At 48.0% G+C, this 17,052-nt stretch overlaps 1 protein-coding gene across 1 annotated transcript in view; it reads left to right on the plus strand.

Moving 5' to 3' along the window:
• LOC311226411 (dynein axonemal heavy chain 11-like) overlaps positions 1 to 17,052 on the plus strand; it is a gene marked incomplete at both ends in the record, with an annotated part of 709,106 nt that overhangs the window by 4,500 nt on the left and 687,554 nt on the right. The window contains 6 exon segments of the mRNA XM_084311837.1: positions 8,706 to 8,901; positions 9,779 to 9,878; positions 12,922 to 13,133; positions 14,811 to 15,044; positions 16,257 to 16,424; positions 16,667 to 16,783. Of these exon segments, the coding sequence (XP_084167963.1) occupies positions 8,706 to 8,901; positions 9,779 to 9,878; positions 12,922 to 13,133; positions 14,811 to 15,044; positions 16,257 to 16,424; positions 16,667 to 16,783 (1,027 nt within the window).

Raw genomic sequence — 17,052 nt, forward strand, 5'->3', positions numbered from 1 at the left:
TCTCCAGGGGGGGGGGTTCCAACACACGGCAGTGTCGGGGGTCTTTATCCATGGAATAATCACTGTACACAAAGCATAATCCGTGCCTGGGAAGGCGGGCTGTCGTCGGTAGAATAATCCGGTATACAGGTCCACTCGCTCATCGGCTCTGGGGCTCCTCGGGTGCAATCTCACATGGGGTCGATCATCCTGGATAAGCAGCCAGTTTTCTGCCCGAAACGATGGGGTGCTGACTACGGTAGTATTCTCACCGCACGAAGCACTATATATTAACAGACTATTATTAGCTTAATAGACTACGTCCAACTCGACGATATAGTGCCAAATATGACTATTCAAATATTAATATACACAATGTCTCAATACCGGTGGTAGGCCGAACTTGGCCTTACTCCCACACGTGGCGTCGCGGGGAGGCTTTACGTCTGTGACTCTATTGGAGGGTAAGAAACTGGACTGAAAAGGAAGTCCTACTTTAGTAGCGCAGTATATATACGCACTATGAACAAATAGTCCCATTAGTGGTGCGGTAGCCAGATTCCTACGCGGAACTAGGACTTGTTCGTACATGTTGAGCGGTACGTTTGAACTGGGTCTGGGGGGTATGGCAGCCTGGCACCAAGGTCTCGACCAATAGTAGAATGGAGACTATTATGGGATGTTCAGTAGGCTAGAATGGATATTCAATGCATATTGTACAAGGAATATACAAGGGATATCAAGGAATATTAGAGAATATACAAATACAATTAAATATATATATATAATAAATATATATATTCGGTTTAATCTGGCCCTTCACAACAGCCACCCCCTGATTGGTCCCAGACCTAATCAGTTAAGCAGAGACAGATTAATCGCGTTGTCTATTTACACATAAGGGTTTGCTGTAGGGGTCAGTCAACTTCACAAAGTCATAGGGTTATAGGGTCATGGTCATCATCGATTGTGTCTGGGAGTCGGGGCAGTTCTATGAGCCTCGCCACGGGACGGGTGTAAGTGCGACCCTGGACAAGCACTTCAGCTGCTCGGACCTTGCCGTCGGCACCGGTGATCACTTTGCTTACGCGGCCGGCCGGCCACATAGCTCTGGGCAGTGATTGATCAATAATCATGACGACTGTTCCTTCTGTCAAATTGTCTCTCTCCTTTACCCACTTCTGGCGGGTCTGTAGAGACGGTAGGTAGTGCAGTAGGAAACTGCTCCAAAACTTGTCGGCTAATACTTGGCTGTACCTCCACATTCGTCGGCTGTTCGCTTCTTCAGGCCGGTACATTGTCTGGGGTAACGCGGGATCTAGCCGCCCCATCAGGAGTGTGTTGGGGGTAACTGGGTCGATATCCGCCACATCACTGGAGACATATCCGAGGGGCTTCGAGTTAAGTACTCCCTCAATCTCCGTGAGGACTGTCATTAGGACTTCTTCCGCCACAGTCTGGGCCCCAAGTACTGCGTACAGGGCTGTCTTTATGGAGCGCACTTCTCGTTCCCAAGTGCCACCGAAGTGGGGTGCGTTTGGGGGGTTGAATTGGAAATCAACCTGTGCTGGAGCGAGGTGGGTCTTAAGTTCTGGGCCCATAGCTTGGAAGCTCTCTCTCAGCTCTCTTTCGCCGCCTTTGAAGTTTGTCCCATGATCGGACAATAGGGTAGACGGTCTTCCTTTCCGTGATGTGAATCTACGGAAGGCCATAAGGAATGAGTCTGTGCTCATGGTCGGGAGAAGCTCGATGTGTATCGCTCTGGTGGTCATGCATTTGAATACAATACCCCACCGCTTCTCGGTTCCTCTTCCTTTCTTTATGTGCAGCGGGCCAAAGCAGTCCATACCCGTTGAGTGGAATGGCTTGTCACCGATTCGGAGGCGACATGGAGGAAGGTCAGCCATCCTTGGTATGCTGGGCTGCGCGCGCCACTTGCGGCAGTCTAGACATGTTCGCTGGAAGCGTCGTACCGCCTCTCTTCCTTGTAGGATCCAGTAACGACGTCTGATTTCCGCGAAGACTCTTTCTGCTCCTGCGTGATGTACATCCTCATCGTATTTCTTTATAATCAGCTCTGTGACCTTGTGTCGGCTGTTCAATACGATCGGGTATTTAATGTCATCCGGTAGATTGGGGGCTCTGCGTAGGCGACCACCCACTCTGATGAGGGTATGAGCGTCGCTCTCGGGGGCCAGATGAATTAATCTGCTGTCGGATGGGACGGGCTTTCCTCCCTGTAGACAGGCCAATTCATCGGGGAACGAGTCTCTCTGGGCTCGCTGCAGTAGAAGCAATTCTGCTTCCTCGTAGTTAGCTGCTGACATATCAGCGGGGGACTTGCACTCCGGGTGGTACCGCAGGAATGTTCTTTGTTGTGCACTCTCTATGGACGTGCAATCGTCTATGTTAGGGTCGGCGGAGATAACAGTGCTCAATCCACAGAACACAGGCTTCTTATTCTCAGCCTCCTCCTGACTGGCTTCCCTCGGGATAGGCGTGGGCCACTCTCCTTCCGGGAGCTTTAGGAATGCTGGGCCGTCACTGTAGACATTGCGACGGGTGAGGTCATCTAGGGGCATTCCCCGGGTGATGACGTCAGCTGGGTTCTGTTTTGTATCAATGTAGCGCCACTCTGTTTCTCTGGTTAACTCTTCGGTTAAGTCTTGAATCTCGGTGACTCTGACTCCCACGAAGACTTTGTACTTGCATGAGTCCGATTTGATCCAGGCGAGTACTGTCGTGGAATCTGACCACAGGATTGTTCTAGACACCGGTATGGTGAGCTCACGTTGGATGAGCGTGGCTAGGTGCGCTCCGGCTAGGGCTGCGCAGAGCTCTAGGCGTGGGATAGATTGTTGCTTGCGTGGGGCTATTCTCGAGCGGGCAAATGCTGTGTAGATATCTCCCCCCTTTTCTTGGGCCCGCAAGTAGGCTACTGATCCGTATGCGACCTCTGAGGCGTCACTGAAGACGTGTAAGTCCATTTTACATGTCTCTGGCCTCACCGTGGGTGGGAAGTAGCTTCGGCGCATATTAACGCCTGGGAGTGAGTGGAGCTCCATCTCCCACTCTCTCCAGGTGGATGCAAGGTGTGCGGGAATGGGGTCGTCCCAGCCCTGGTCCTTGTCCCACAATGCTCGTACAATCATTTTTGCCCTGGTGGTGTACGGTAGAATACATCCTAGCGGGTCATATTGTCGGGCGAGTGTTGTGTACACACTCCGTCTGGTGGTCGGCGCCGCCGCCGGCCTTCCCTGCTCCGTAGTCAGGGGCTTGTGTCTGTAGTGAAGCGAATCTGTTTTGAATCGCCACACCAATCCCAGGGTCATCTCCTGGGCTTCTCCCGGGATTGTAGCCATCCAGGTCTCGCTGCTGGCTGCCTTGTCCTCGGAGGAGAGGCTGCGCAGTACTTGCGGATCGCTGCTGGCCCACTGCCTGAGATCAAAGCCGCCTTTGATCAATGAGGCGCGGAGTTTAATCAGGAGAGCCTCGGCTTCTTCCTGGGTTGAAAGGCTTTGTAGACAGTTGTCTACGTAGAAGCTGTTCTTTACGCTGTGTCGGACCTCTTCGTCCGCTGCTGGGTCCTCTGCTACATGTTTCTGTAGTGCAAATGTAGCACAGCAGGGGCTGCACGTCGTTCCGAAGGGGAGGACTTCCCATTGGTAGATGGCTGGGTGCTCATCTCCTGGCTTCTCTCTCCATAGGAACCGTAACAGGGGCTTGTCCTCCTCTACTAATCTCACCTGCAGGAACATTCCTTTAATGTCCCCGCTGATGGCCACCTTTTCCTGGCGGAAGCGGAGTAGAACGCCGAGTAGGGAGGGGCCGAGTGTGGGACCGGGCAGTAACTCTTTATTCAGATTTTGGGATCCGATCTGGTAGCTGCAGTTAAATACTATGCGGTCTTTACCGTTGTGATGGACCTTGTGGTGAGGCACGTACCACGATTCAGTGGTCTGGTCAGCCTCTTTAATGTCCATCTTTGTGATGTGTCCCGCTGTGATGAGCTTCTCAATCTCAGCGCGGTATACACTCTCTTGGGCGGGGTTCTTGGCTAAGCGCCGCTCCGTGTTCAGCAGGTACCGTTCTGTGGCGTCTGTCTTGCCGTGGAAAGTAGGCATTCCTTCTCGCCGCAGGAGTGGCGTGGCGTATCTCAACACGCCGTTGACCGGGACTCTCTTGGTCCCTGTCTCGAGGAGGTGAATGGCGTAAATGTCATCTTTAGAGCGAATGTCTTTCTTTCCGTTCTTAAAGGGCATTTGTTCCAAGGTCCATAACCGCTCTACGTGTTGCAGGAGTGCGGTTTCTCCCTCTGTGACTCGGGAGTGGAGACATCTAGTGGCTGTACTTCGGTTGAGAGATTTGGCGAGCGGGCCTTGGAGAGTCCATCCCAAACGGGTCTCGACTGCTGCAGGACAGCCTCGGGGTCCGGTATGAACCCGGTCTATCGGGACAATGAGGTCTGCATGGTCGGAGCCTATCAACAGGGTCGGCATAGCATTGTCTATGAGCGGGATCGGTAACTTGCGCAGATGTACATATTTCTCCATCAGCTTGGCGACGGGGTATGTGTACCGCGACAGTCCTATTTCTTGGCTGGTGAAAGCGTCTGTAATCTGGTACCGTCGCTCAGGCTGGCCGCTTGCTGCGATAGAGAATGAGAACGCTCCTGTCGAGCGGGCGGCAGCTTCTCCAAGATCCTTTCCACATTTGAGTTGGCGTAAAGTTCATGCCTCCCCTTCTCTCTCTGCGCTCCCAACATCCCTACCAGGGACTGCACTCTGATGGACAGGTCGTCCAGTGCTCGATTGTCTATTGCTGGGGGTAAGCGGTCGATGTGTCGGATCTCCTGGATCACGTAATCCCATATGCGCCCATACCTCTGGTCCAATGCTACCAGCGCTGCTGTGTATGGGGTGGTGGAAGTCGCGTAGGCGAGCGCTATATTATGTGCGCGGGGTACCTTTAAGTGCTTCAGTAGGATGGCGTATTTATGGCGTTCATCCAATACATCCACCAACATGGTCTCCAGACACATGCGGAGTTCTGTATACTGGGCCCGGTTCTCTTGGGTGAAGTCGGGTACCATAGGCGTGCCAATGTATGACGCTGACTGTGGATACATCGGCGAGCGTTGGGGGAGAGGCCTCCTAGGCGAGTCTCCTCCCGCTCCTTGGTATGGGCTGGTACCGGCAGTGTACCATGGCCCGCTTGTCCAGGTGCTGTTCCTCGGTGCGGGTCGTGCGTCGTGCTCACCCGTGTATAGAGTCGGGGGTCTGTAGCGCAGCTCCGCGGGAGTATAGCCTGGGCTGTACCGGACCTCCTGGTCCGGTAGAGTACTGTGTTGTCGTCGGGCGTGGTTCTCCTCCTCTTCCTCTTCGTCTTCAGTTAGGTCATCCAGTGCTTGTAGTCTCTGGTTTAGCCTCTCCACAGGATATGCTGCTCCTTCCCGGTTGCTAGGTCTCGCTTGGACCGGTGGGGGGAGGTGGTCTGTGGGGGGTATAGACCTCGTCTGTTGGTCAAGTTCAGGGTTGTTTACTCGGCTAGGGGATGCCGCCCTGGAGGTGTGTCTAGACGAGTTCCTGGAGCCTCTGGCGGAGGGAGAGGGTGTTGTCCGTCTGATCAGCTGTTCTATTAGTTGCGCTTGCTGTCTGTCGCGCTCTGCGTCCCGTAGAGCACCAGCAGCTGCTCGCTGGCTGTCTGCTCGGTCTCGGGCCACATTCTCTTCCCTCTGAATGCGTCTTATTTCTAGACGTATATGCTCTTCTTCGCTCCGCTGCTGGATCTGCAGTCGGTCGCGTTCAGCAGCGGCGTTCAGGCTGATGAGGAAGGCCTGCTGTAGGGTCCTCTCTGCCTCGCTGGGAGAAGGCGGTTGTATAGGGGAGCCTTCCCTCGGGGTACTCCTTGCGGAGCCTTGGAGCTCTATCTCCACGGTGCTCTCCCCGTCTTCTTCCGTGCCAAGTTCTCTCTCGGTAGCGTTGTATTCCTCCCGGGACTCATCGGGGACTACTTCTTCAGTACTGGCGGGGTGTGAAGTCATGTCTGGTTCCCACTGGTCCCCACCGTGAACTTGGTCAGTTACATTAGAACCCGTAGGGGCCTCTATGGTCGGGGTAGTCTGGGCGTTGGGGTTAGACATACTTTTACTTTCTAGTTTTACCGCGTTTACTGTTAGTAGAAGACTAGGTTGTTGACTGACAGCGTAAGCCTCTAAGTACTGAGGGAGCCGTCGTTCGCGCTGCGGGCGTTGGTTAGGAGGATCGTTTCGTGGAGTGTTCATCATAGGCCATTTCAATATTAATAACACTATATTAATATTACACTGATTACCCTCCGGCTCGAAGGACCAATTGTAACTGAGGGGTACAATTCCCTGACTGTATTACTAGATATGATACTTACTACCACTACCTTTGTACTTAATATTCGGCCACCCAGTACTCGGCATAAATATATTATGATGAACACTGTCACGTAGATGAAACGGATCCAACACAAATGTACGAATTAGAAATAGGTCTTTATTTCTACACAGCGATGGTGTGTAGAGCAAGCACTTAATCAAATCAATCACATTATGAATGGGAATTAGTATGCACTTTTATGGCAAGAGTATTCGTTGGTATATCAATAGAGAATGTCCAATCTCTGAAGGCGCAGGTGGTACATATACGACCTGGAATAGTTAAGGAATAACAGCAATGATACTTTAATGATTATAGACTGGATACACTAGGGGGGGTTACTCCGGTCGCTTGTAAGCCGACAGGAGTAGGAAGGGGGGGGGGGTAGAGTCCGGCTGCCTCATCCGGCCAAGGGTATCCCAGGTGAACCCACTGTAGTGCCGTTCAATGCGCCGGCGATCCTTGGACCACAGATGAAAGCAGATGGACTCTTTGTGGGCCGGCGTCCTCCGGTCCACGGAGGAGAGACGTGAAGCGACCTCGTCTTGCAGAGCGTCTCCTCACCTTGCGTCCTCTCCAGGGGGGGGGGGTTCCAACACACGGCAGTGTCGGGGGTCTTTATCCATGGAATAATCACTGTACACAAAGCATAATCCGTGCCTGGGAAGGCGGGCTGTCGTCGGTAGAATAATCCGGTATACAGGTCCACTCGCTCATCGGCTCTGGGGCTCCTCGGGTGCAATCTCACATGGGGTCGATCATCCTGGATAAGCAGCCCGTTTTCTGCCCGAAACGATGGGGTGCTGACTACGGTAGTATTCTCACCGCACGAAGCACTATATATTAACAGACTATTATTAGCTTAATAGACTACGTCCAACTCGACGATATAGTGCCAAATATGACTATTCAAATATTAATATACACGATGTCTCAATACCGGTGGTAGGCCGAACTTGGCCTTACTCCCACACGTGGCATCGCGGGGAGGCTTTACGTCTGTGACTCTATTGGAGGGTAAGAAACTGGACTGAAAAGGAAGTCCTACTTTAGTAGCGCAGTATATATACGCACTATGAACAAATAGTCCCATTAGTGGTGCGGTAGCCAGATTCCTACGCGGAACTAGGACTTGTTCGTACATGTTGAGCGGTACGTTTGAACTGGGTCTGGGGGGTATGGCAGCCTGGCACCAAGGTCTCGACCAATAGTAGAATGGAGACTATTATGGGATGTTCAGTAGGCTAGAATGGATATTCAATGCATATTGTACAAGGAATATACAAGGGATATCAAGGAATATTAGAGAATATACAAATACAATTAAATATATATATATAATAAATATATATATTCGGTTTAATCTGGCCCTTCACAACAGCAACCAATTATTGTGAAAAAAGGGGATAAACCAAAAAAAACACTCTAGGTAGGGGAGAAAGAATAAAAACACAACACAATGAGCTGAACCCACCCACAGCCCACCCCCCAGAAGGTTCTACTCAACTACCACCATTACACCAGTCATTGGACAAACGTATGACCACCTTGTACTCCTCACAAACTCACCATACACATAACGTCTGAACAAAAAGCAGATTGTGCCTTTTTCTCCTGACCAACAACATGTTTTTGAACCATGAATCAGTATGCAGTCCTTATTGTCGAGTCCCGATGTAAAACTGTACCATAATATGGTCATCATGCATGTTGTGAACAACAGTTTTTTCATATCAAACTCCAGTATTCATTCATCATATCCAACAAGGCAATCAAACAATATTCATCGTAATTTCTTCCGCACAACATTAGGTCAGTTCAGTATAAGATTTAGAGGTTCGTCCTACTATTTGGAATTCAAAACCCTCCAACATAAAACAGGGCATTAAACAAAAAACATACAATTCAAATATAAATACAGAAGGCCATTTGTGCAGTGGCAAGGAGCATAATCAGATCAGCAATAGCATCAGGTAAAACAGTTACATGTTTCATAATGGGCTAATCATAGCATACCTTTAAAAGCATTCACAGTAGGAAGTGCCTCTAGACAAATTATTATTATATATATTTAATTTTTTCAGGTTGGTTTACCTATCACAGTTTTGTATCACAACGATGTGATGTGGAAAACATATAAAAATACTGTCTGAATAATCCGTATAGTGTTGTATCACAATGATGTGATGTGGAAAACATGTAAAAAGATTGTCTGAATAATGGAAAATGCAATAAAAAAAGTCTAAAAAAAAAAATACAAAAAGAAAATGAAATGGTGCGAAATAAATAAATAAAATAAAGTGTCCCTGTCTCCCTCAGCCCCACTGGCTGGCCTCTGGACCGAGGCCTGCTCTACTCCATAGAGACCCTGGTGGTCCAGTGGTCTGGTCAGATATGGACCGTCCTGAAGAAGGACTCCAGCGCGGAGCTGCACCAGGGGGAGCACCCGGGCCCCACCGCGGAGCTCCACTTCTGGGCCACTCAGAGGGACAACCTGCTGGGCATCCAGTCGCAGGTGCTGGACATGGATGTGTCTGCTTTTCTAATATATATTGAAATTCTTTAGTCGGAATAACCCCTTGAGATGTAGTATCTCGTTTTCGAGGGGCTCCTAACACAATGCAATGTATGTACATTTTCAGGAGAAAAACAACACACAAAAAACATTGGACATCGAAACAGTCTAGAACAACAAAATCAACTGAGAAGTGACATTACAAAATAAGTAAACCAACATACAAGATCACAAAATAAACAGGACAAACAAAACAAAACACAAATCAAGCAAGGATAGGAATGGATCATTACTTCATACGAGATAAGTAATGAAAGTCATGATATAAATGATATAAATGATAGACTAAAAATGATAAACTAAAAACATGTACATGTACTTTGAAAGTCAGAAGACAGCATTTAGCATTTTAGCATTTAGCATTTTTTGATTATATATATATTTGATTAGATTTAGATTATTGCATTATTAGATTATATATTGCATATATTTAGCATTTAAGCATTTCGCTTCTTTAGATTATGTATTAGATTTGACTATTGGACTATTAGATTATATATTGTAACTATATTGATTGTCGGGCAAATATAACTGAGAGGGCATACATACCTTCATCTTGCACCTTGTTAGCCATATGCACATGTCCAGAGTTAATTATATTGTTATATTATTTACACTGCCTTTTTATAAAAATATTATTTTGACTTCTCCACTGTACTATAATTCTGTGACATGTACCATGTCTTCTATTACCTGTACCTCCCCTCCTCCCTCCCCCATGCTGCTATGATGCCTGAATATCCCCAAGGGGATCAATAAAGGAACATATTTCATGTTGCACTAATGCTGCGGCCTATTGTGCTTTCATCTTGTTCAGATCCAGAGCGCCAAGGTGGAGCAGATCATGGAGATCCTGAGGAGGATCAAGAGCAGCTACCACTCGTCCTTCAACCACGTCTGCCTCAAAGTCAACCAGGGTAACATCACTGTCCTCATCCAGTCGTCTCCGTTCATATTTACCAGACCGTGTTTATTTCGTCTACAGCAGATGTCCATCTCAGGCAAAACAGGTCATACGGAGAAGATCAAACGTTTATTTACACTTTATCTCAACACAGATCTAGTGTCTTAATCATCTAGTATCCTAACCATCTAGTGTCCCAATCATCTAGTAACCTAATTAGCTAGTAACCTAATTAGCTAGTATCCTAATCATTTAGTATCATAATCATTTAGTATCCTAACCATCTAGTGTCCCAATCATCTAGTATCCTAATCATCTAGTAACCTAATTAGCTAGTATCCTAATCATTTAGTATCATAATCATTTAGTATCCTAACCATCTAGTATCCCAATCATCTAGTATCCTAATCATCTAGTAACCTAATTAGCTAGTATCCTAATCATTTAGTATCATAATCATTTAGTATCCCAATCATCTAGTATCCTAATCATCTAGTATCCTAACCATCTAGTGGCTTAATCATCTAGTATCCTAACCATCTAGTATCCCAATAATCTAGTATCCTAATAATCCAGTATCCTAATCATCTAGTATCCTAATTATCTAGTATCCCAATCATTCTTGTATCCTAATCATTCTTGTATCCCAATCATCTAGTATCCTAATCATCTAGTATCCTAATCATCTAGTATCCCAATCATCTAGTATCCTAATCATCTAGTATCCCAATCATCTAGTATCCTAATCATCTAGTATCCCAATCATCTAGTATCCTAATCATCTAGTATCCTAATCATCTAGTATCCCAATCATCCAGTATCCGAATCATCTAGTATCCTAAGCATCTAGTATCCAGATCTCATCCCCTGTTCATAGGATCCTCATGGCCTGCCTCCCACTTTTACTGTGTTACACCTCGCTGTCGTGTGTATTTCATTATCAAGGTCGACATGCTGGAGGTGTCCTCCCCCCTAGACCCTAGACCCTAGCGCTGGAGACAGAAGACATTGACCTGTACCTGTTTGTGTCCTCCTCCTAGAGACAGAAGACATTGACCTGTACCTGTTTGTGTCCTCCTCCTCCTAGAGACAGAAGACATTGACCTGTACCTGTTTGTGTCCTCCCCCCCCTAGAGACAGAAGACATTGACCTGTACCTGTTTGTGTCCTCCCCCCTTGCCGTGTTGGAGACAGAAGTTGTGGAACTCTTTGCCTCCACATATTTTGGAAGTTTCTTTTCTGAAGTTCAAAAGAGCACTGAAATCTCATCTCCGACCTAGATCACCAATATTTCCCCATATGGGCTCCCTTTATACAAACTGTGGTCTGATGGCTTGTTGTATTTTGTTATTGTCGCTCTGATCACATCACCCCTGTCCTCCACGACCTCCACTGGCTTCCAATCAAATACAGGATACATTTTAAAATACTACTCATCACATTTAAAGCCCTCAACAACCTTGCCCCTCCCTACCTGTCGACCTCCTCCACCGTCACACGCCCACCCGTCGCCTTAGGTCTGCAGATGCCAACCTCCTAACACCTCCCACGACCAAGCTCCGGACCTGGGGCGACAGGGCCTTTGCTGCTGCTGCCCCCTCCCTCTGGAATGCCCTCCCCAGCCATATCCGTGATGCAAACACCCTGACATCTTTTAAATCAGCCCTCAAAACCCACCTTTTCAATCTTGCTTTTGACCTCTAATTCTGTCGGTTTTATTTTATTTTGTCATGTATTATTTTTGTTCTGTTTTGTTCTGTTTTTTTGTTTTGCCATAGTTTGTCTCTCCTGCCCATGTGAAGCGTCTTTGAGCACCTGGAAAAGCGCTATATAAAATAGATGTATTATTATTAGGGATGTCCGATATTATCGGCCGACCGATATTATCGGCCGATATCGGCAGTAAAATGTGATATCGGAAAATATCGGTATCGGTTTAAAAAAAAAAAAAAACAATAACAATATTTGTTATATATATATCCAGTGAAATTATTAGTTACCTGAAATTATTCAGTTTTTTGGACGGGGAAACCCTGCATATATCGGTATCGGTTGATATCGGTTGATATCGGTATCGGAAATTAAGAGTTGGACAATATCGGAATATCGGTATCGGTAAAAAAGCCAATATCGAGCATCCCTAATTATTATTATTATTATTATTATTATTATTGTATATTTTCGTTTCATTATATATTCTCCCTGTCATTAGTTGTTTTCCCTATACCCGGAATCGTATGGGCATGGGTGCCTCCTCCTTCGGTGTCTATATCTGCTTGTGTGTTTGTGAATGAATGTTCTAATTTTTTATTAAAATGTTTTATTTTTTTTATAAAACAAAAATTTAAAAAAAGTATGCACACTAAATAAAAATACACATTTCAAGTGTAAACATACAGCTATACTATTCCATGGGCTAGATTTGATAAGATTTGAGCTGACTAAAGCTCTTCCCACACCTCCAGGGCAGAGGCCAGAGTACTTAGTTTGGTGACGGACCCGTTTTAAGTTGTGGGAAGGGCTTTAGTCAGCTCGAATCTGATTGGCTAGTATTGGTTTTGGACTCCACATACATGAATCACATGGTGGAAGCTGGAGAAAGACACCTCCCCTCTGCCTCCTCTCCTCTGCTGCAGTGACTGCCTCAGTGACTGCACTGTGTCTCAGTGTGTTAGAGAGAGTGAGAAGGAGAAGAGGGAGAAATTAAAAAAATTATAACAGAGATGAAAAAGAATGATTTTCTATTATTATTGTAAACTATATAAAATACATTTTTTTTTTCATATTTCATATTTCATATTAATTCATATTTTAATAATGGGGAAGCCTGGCTTCCGTTGGCTTCCAGGAGGATTCACCACTGTTGGCGGGGTTTTATATTTTTATCTTGATATAATATCAGTGTAATTTTGCTTCTGGTGAATGCCACATGCAAGCCCCAGAGGGTTTTTAGGCAATTCTCCTACACATCCCTTGTGGATTGTATTGTATTATGTAATCGTTTTTATATGTGTAAATAAACAAACAAACCTGTTTGTGTCCCTCCTCCCCCCTAGCGGTCCTGGAGGCGGAGGACAACGACCTGTACCTGCGTCCCCTGAGGAGGCTGATCAGCAGCTTGGAGGAGAGGAGCTTCCCCGACACGGAGAGCCTGCTGCCCGTCCTGTTCCACACGCTGTGCCTCATCTGGAGCCGCTCGCGCTTCTACTGCCGCCCTGAGCGCATGGTGGTCCTGCTGCGGCAGTTCTGCAACCTGCTGTTAGAGAAGGTGTGTGTGTGTGTGTGTGTGTGTGTGTGTGTGTGTGTGTGTGTGTGTGTGTGTGTGTGTGTGTGTGTGTGTGTGTGTGTGTGTGTGTGTGTGTGTGTGTGTGTGTGTGTGTGTGTGTGTGTGTGTGTGTGTGTTAGGGCTGAGCCCAAACGTTCGAACCTTCGTTCGTTACGTTGGCATTCGAATTCTAAATCAATATTCGAATTAAAATAAAAAATTTGAATAAAAAAATATAATTAATTAATTCATTCATTTCTTACATTTTCTTTTTATGCGTCTATTCATTCTGTTTAAACCAATGGGGTTTTTTACCCTCTCTGCCTCCCCTCCCCTACCCTCTCTGCCTCCCCTCTCTGCCTCCCCTCCCCTCCCCTACCCTCTCTGCCTCCCCTCTCTGCCTCCCCTCCCCTCCCCTCCCCTCTCTGCCTCCCCTCCCCTACCCTCTCTGCCTCCCCTCCCCTCCTATCTCTGCCTCCCCTCCCCTCCGCTCTCTGCCTCCCCTCCCCTACCCTCTCTGCCTCCCCTCCCATCTCTGCCTCCTCTACCCTCTCTGCCTCCCCTCCCATACCCTCTCTGCCTCCCCTCCCCTACCCTCTCTGCCTCCCCTCTCTGCCTCCCCTACCCTCTCTGCCTCCCCTCTCTGCCTCCCCTCCCCTCCCCTCCCCTCTCTGCCTCCCCTCCCCTACCCTCTCTGCCTCCCCTCCCCTCCCCTCTCTGCCTCCCCTCCCCTACCCTCTCTGCCTCCCCTCCCCTCCCCTCTCTGCCTCCCCTCCCCTCCCCTCTCTGCCTCCCCTCCCCTACCCTCTCTGCCTCCCCTCTCTGCCTCCCCTCCCCTCCCCTCTCTGCCTCCCCTCCCCTACCCTCTCTGCCTCCCCTCTCTGCCTCCCCTCCCCTCCCCTCTCTGCCTCCCCTCCCCTACCCTCTCTGCCTCCCCTCTCTGCCTCCCCTCCCCTCCCCTCCCCTCCCCTCCCCTCCCCTCCCCCCTCTGCCTCCCCTCCCCTCCCCTCTCTGCCTCCCCTCCCCTCCCCTCTCTGCCTCCCCTCCTATACCCTCTCTGCCTCCCCTCCCCTACCCACTCTGCCTCCCCTACCCTCTCTGCCTCCCCTCCCCTCCCCTCTCTGCCTCCCCTCCCATACCCTCTCTGCCTCCCCTCCCCTACCCACTCTGCCTCCCCTACCCTCTCTGCCTCCCCTCCCCTCCCCTCCCCTCCCCTCCCCTCCCCTCCCCTCTCTGCCTCCCCTCCCCTACCGGCTCCTGTATTCTTTGTCTCTTTGTTATTCTTTTTGCCTACTGTCAGCGACTTCGGGTTATTGAGAAGTGCTTTATAAAATAAATTAATTATTAAATTAATTTAAATGCCCACCTGTGTGTGTGCGTGTGTGTGTGTGTGTCCGTGTGTGTGCGTGTGTGTGTGTGTGCCCTTGCGTGTGTGTGTGTGTGTGTGTGTGTGTGTGTGTGTGTGTGTGTGTGTGTGTGTGTGTGTGTGTGTGTGTGTGTGTGTGTGTGTGTGTGTGTGTGTGTGTGTGTGCCCTTGCGTGTGTGTGTGTGTGTGTGTGTGTGTGTGTGTGTGTGTGTGTGTGTGTGTGTGTGTGTGTGTGTGTGTGTGTGTGTGTGTGTGTGTGTGTGTGTGTGTCCGTGTGTGTGTGCTTGCGTGCGTGTGCCTGTGTGTGTGAGCAGGCCTTTGGCTACCTGATCCCCGAGGAGCTGTTTAAGATGGAGCTGGAGGAGGGGGTGGAGAGGGTCCAGACCACCATCTCCGTGCTGCGCAGCTTCAAGCAGCTGTTCCAGGACCACCGTCAGAAGATCCTCCAGTACTCCGGCCCGGGGCAGACCGCGCGGCTCTGGGACTTCCCCGCCGTGCTGGTCTTCCAGCGCACGGACCGCGTCATGGACAGACTGCTCAAGATCGAGGTGTGTGTAGTCGTTTAATAATTTCTGTTGAAGAAGTATTGATTGATTGATTGATTGATGAACGAATGAAACGGTTACATTTCGTTTGCAGTGACGGTACTCCCATTCAGTTGAAGTCCCAACCTCTAGTATCCTAATCATCTAGTATCGGAATAGTTCTAGTGTCCTAATAATTCTAGTATCCTAATCATCTAGTAAAACCTAATCATTGTTGGGTTGTTGTTTTAAATGTATGTGTTTTGTGTCATTGTCGTGTTTTTGTTGTGGCCTAACAGCCGTGGCACCATGACGGAAATAAGGGTCTTACTCTTTCTCATGTCATCCTTTGGATCCTTGTTGTGTGTTTTTAATCCATCAATAAAATAAAATCAGTATACTAATCATCCTAGTATACTAATCATCTAGTGTAACGACCCCAGGTCCTGGGGGTCCTGGGTTAAGAAGGGGAACAACACTGGACATTCTCTACCTCCTTTCGGTGGTATCGTTCCGCCACCTAGTGGACGTCATCAGATGATGCAGGCGACCATTTTGCCTATTTTGATAAATATAATTAATGTAATTAATAGTTTGAGCAATGTAATTCTATGTGTGTTGGCGTTGTTGACGTTCCCTTCCCTGGTGTGATGTTTTTCCCCTGTCTGGTGTCGTTGTAATTATGCTTATGTGTCTAGTTGATTATTTGCTTGTGTTTTAGACTGGCCTGGGCAGCTGTTGCCAATCTTAATTAGTCGGGTATATATGCGTGTGTCGTCCTCTCCTCGTTGTGGCGTCATTACCTCCAGTTTCCCCGTTTCCTGTCCACGTCGTTGCTCTCCCTTGTTTCATTCTAGTAAGTGTTAGTGTTTCGATGTTGCCTGTTTGTTTTACGTTTTCTCCAGTCCGTTGTTCTAGTGCTAGCACGGCTGCGCCGTTTATTTTCTTTTGTTTGTTCTCAAGTCCTTCGTTTATCGTACCAGCACGTCTGCGTCGTTGTTGTCCTATTTTTCCGTGTAGTGCTTGGTGAACTAAAGTAAAGTCATTATCTACACGAATCCTGCCGTCTCTGCCTCTCATCATCATTGTCCGCAGTATTGAGTTCTCTCTCCTCTCCACACTACCCCCCACTCGTAACAATCTAGTATCCTAATCATCTAGTACCCTAATCATCTAGTCTCCTCATCAGTCTAGTGCCTCTCACTCTGACTCTGACTCTCCCCCTCTGGCGAACAGGAGCTGTTTGCGTCGGCGCTGGACTTCCTGAAGCTGGAGAAGGTGGAGCTGGGAGGCTCCAGGGGGAAGATTCTCAGTGAGATGGTGTTCAGCATGAACGAGGAGTTCCACGACAGCTGGAGAGCCCTCAGGGAGAGCAAATACGACCCGCTGGACTACACCAACGATGTGAGGCCTGTCCACCTGTTGATTATTAGGATTATATTAATAATATTATATTATTGTTACTGATATTCAGGCTTACACATTTACACGTTATATTACAAAGCATAGTGACTTCTGTAGCTGGTCATAGTTTTGGGTGTTGACAAAATAAAAACGTAAACCTCTTTAGTCATGCTTTTCTGGAATACAGAGGAGTGAAAGCAATTCTTTTAACGGAAAACAATTATTTGTTCTGTTGGGTCCAGGGTTTCCTGTGTGACTACAGGCGTTTGATGGAACAGAATAGAGACTTTGACCAGAGACTGGGGACTGTTCTTAACCTGGCCTTCCAGCACTCTAAAGGCCTGGAGTCCAGCTTTAAGGTAAGCCTGCTGCTCGACAAGATTCCCTTCACTCTTAAGGGGTCCCCACACGGCGAGCGATTTTAGCCAGGCGACAGATTTTTTTTGCGAGCCGACAGACAGAATTGTATCGCCTTCATTGTTATGAATGAGAGAACCCACACGGCAGGAGATTCTGAAGCGATGGTCGCGCAGCTATTTCTGTCGCCTCGCTAAATATCGCCTCGATCCTATTTTTTGAGGCGACACATGAGGAAATAACATGACTTCTACAGAAGTTCTACTGGTGT

The sequence above is a fragment of the Notolepis coatsorum genome (genome assembly GCF_963971535.1).
Source record: "Notolepis coatsorum genome assembly, chromosome: 4".
Taxonomy (NCBI): Eukaryota; Metazoa; Chordata; class Actinopteri; order Aulopiformes; family Paralepididae; genus Notolepis; species Notolepis coatsorum.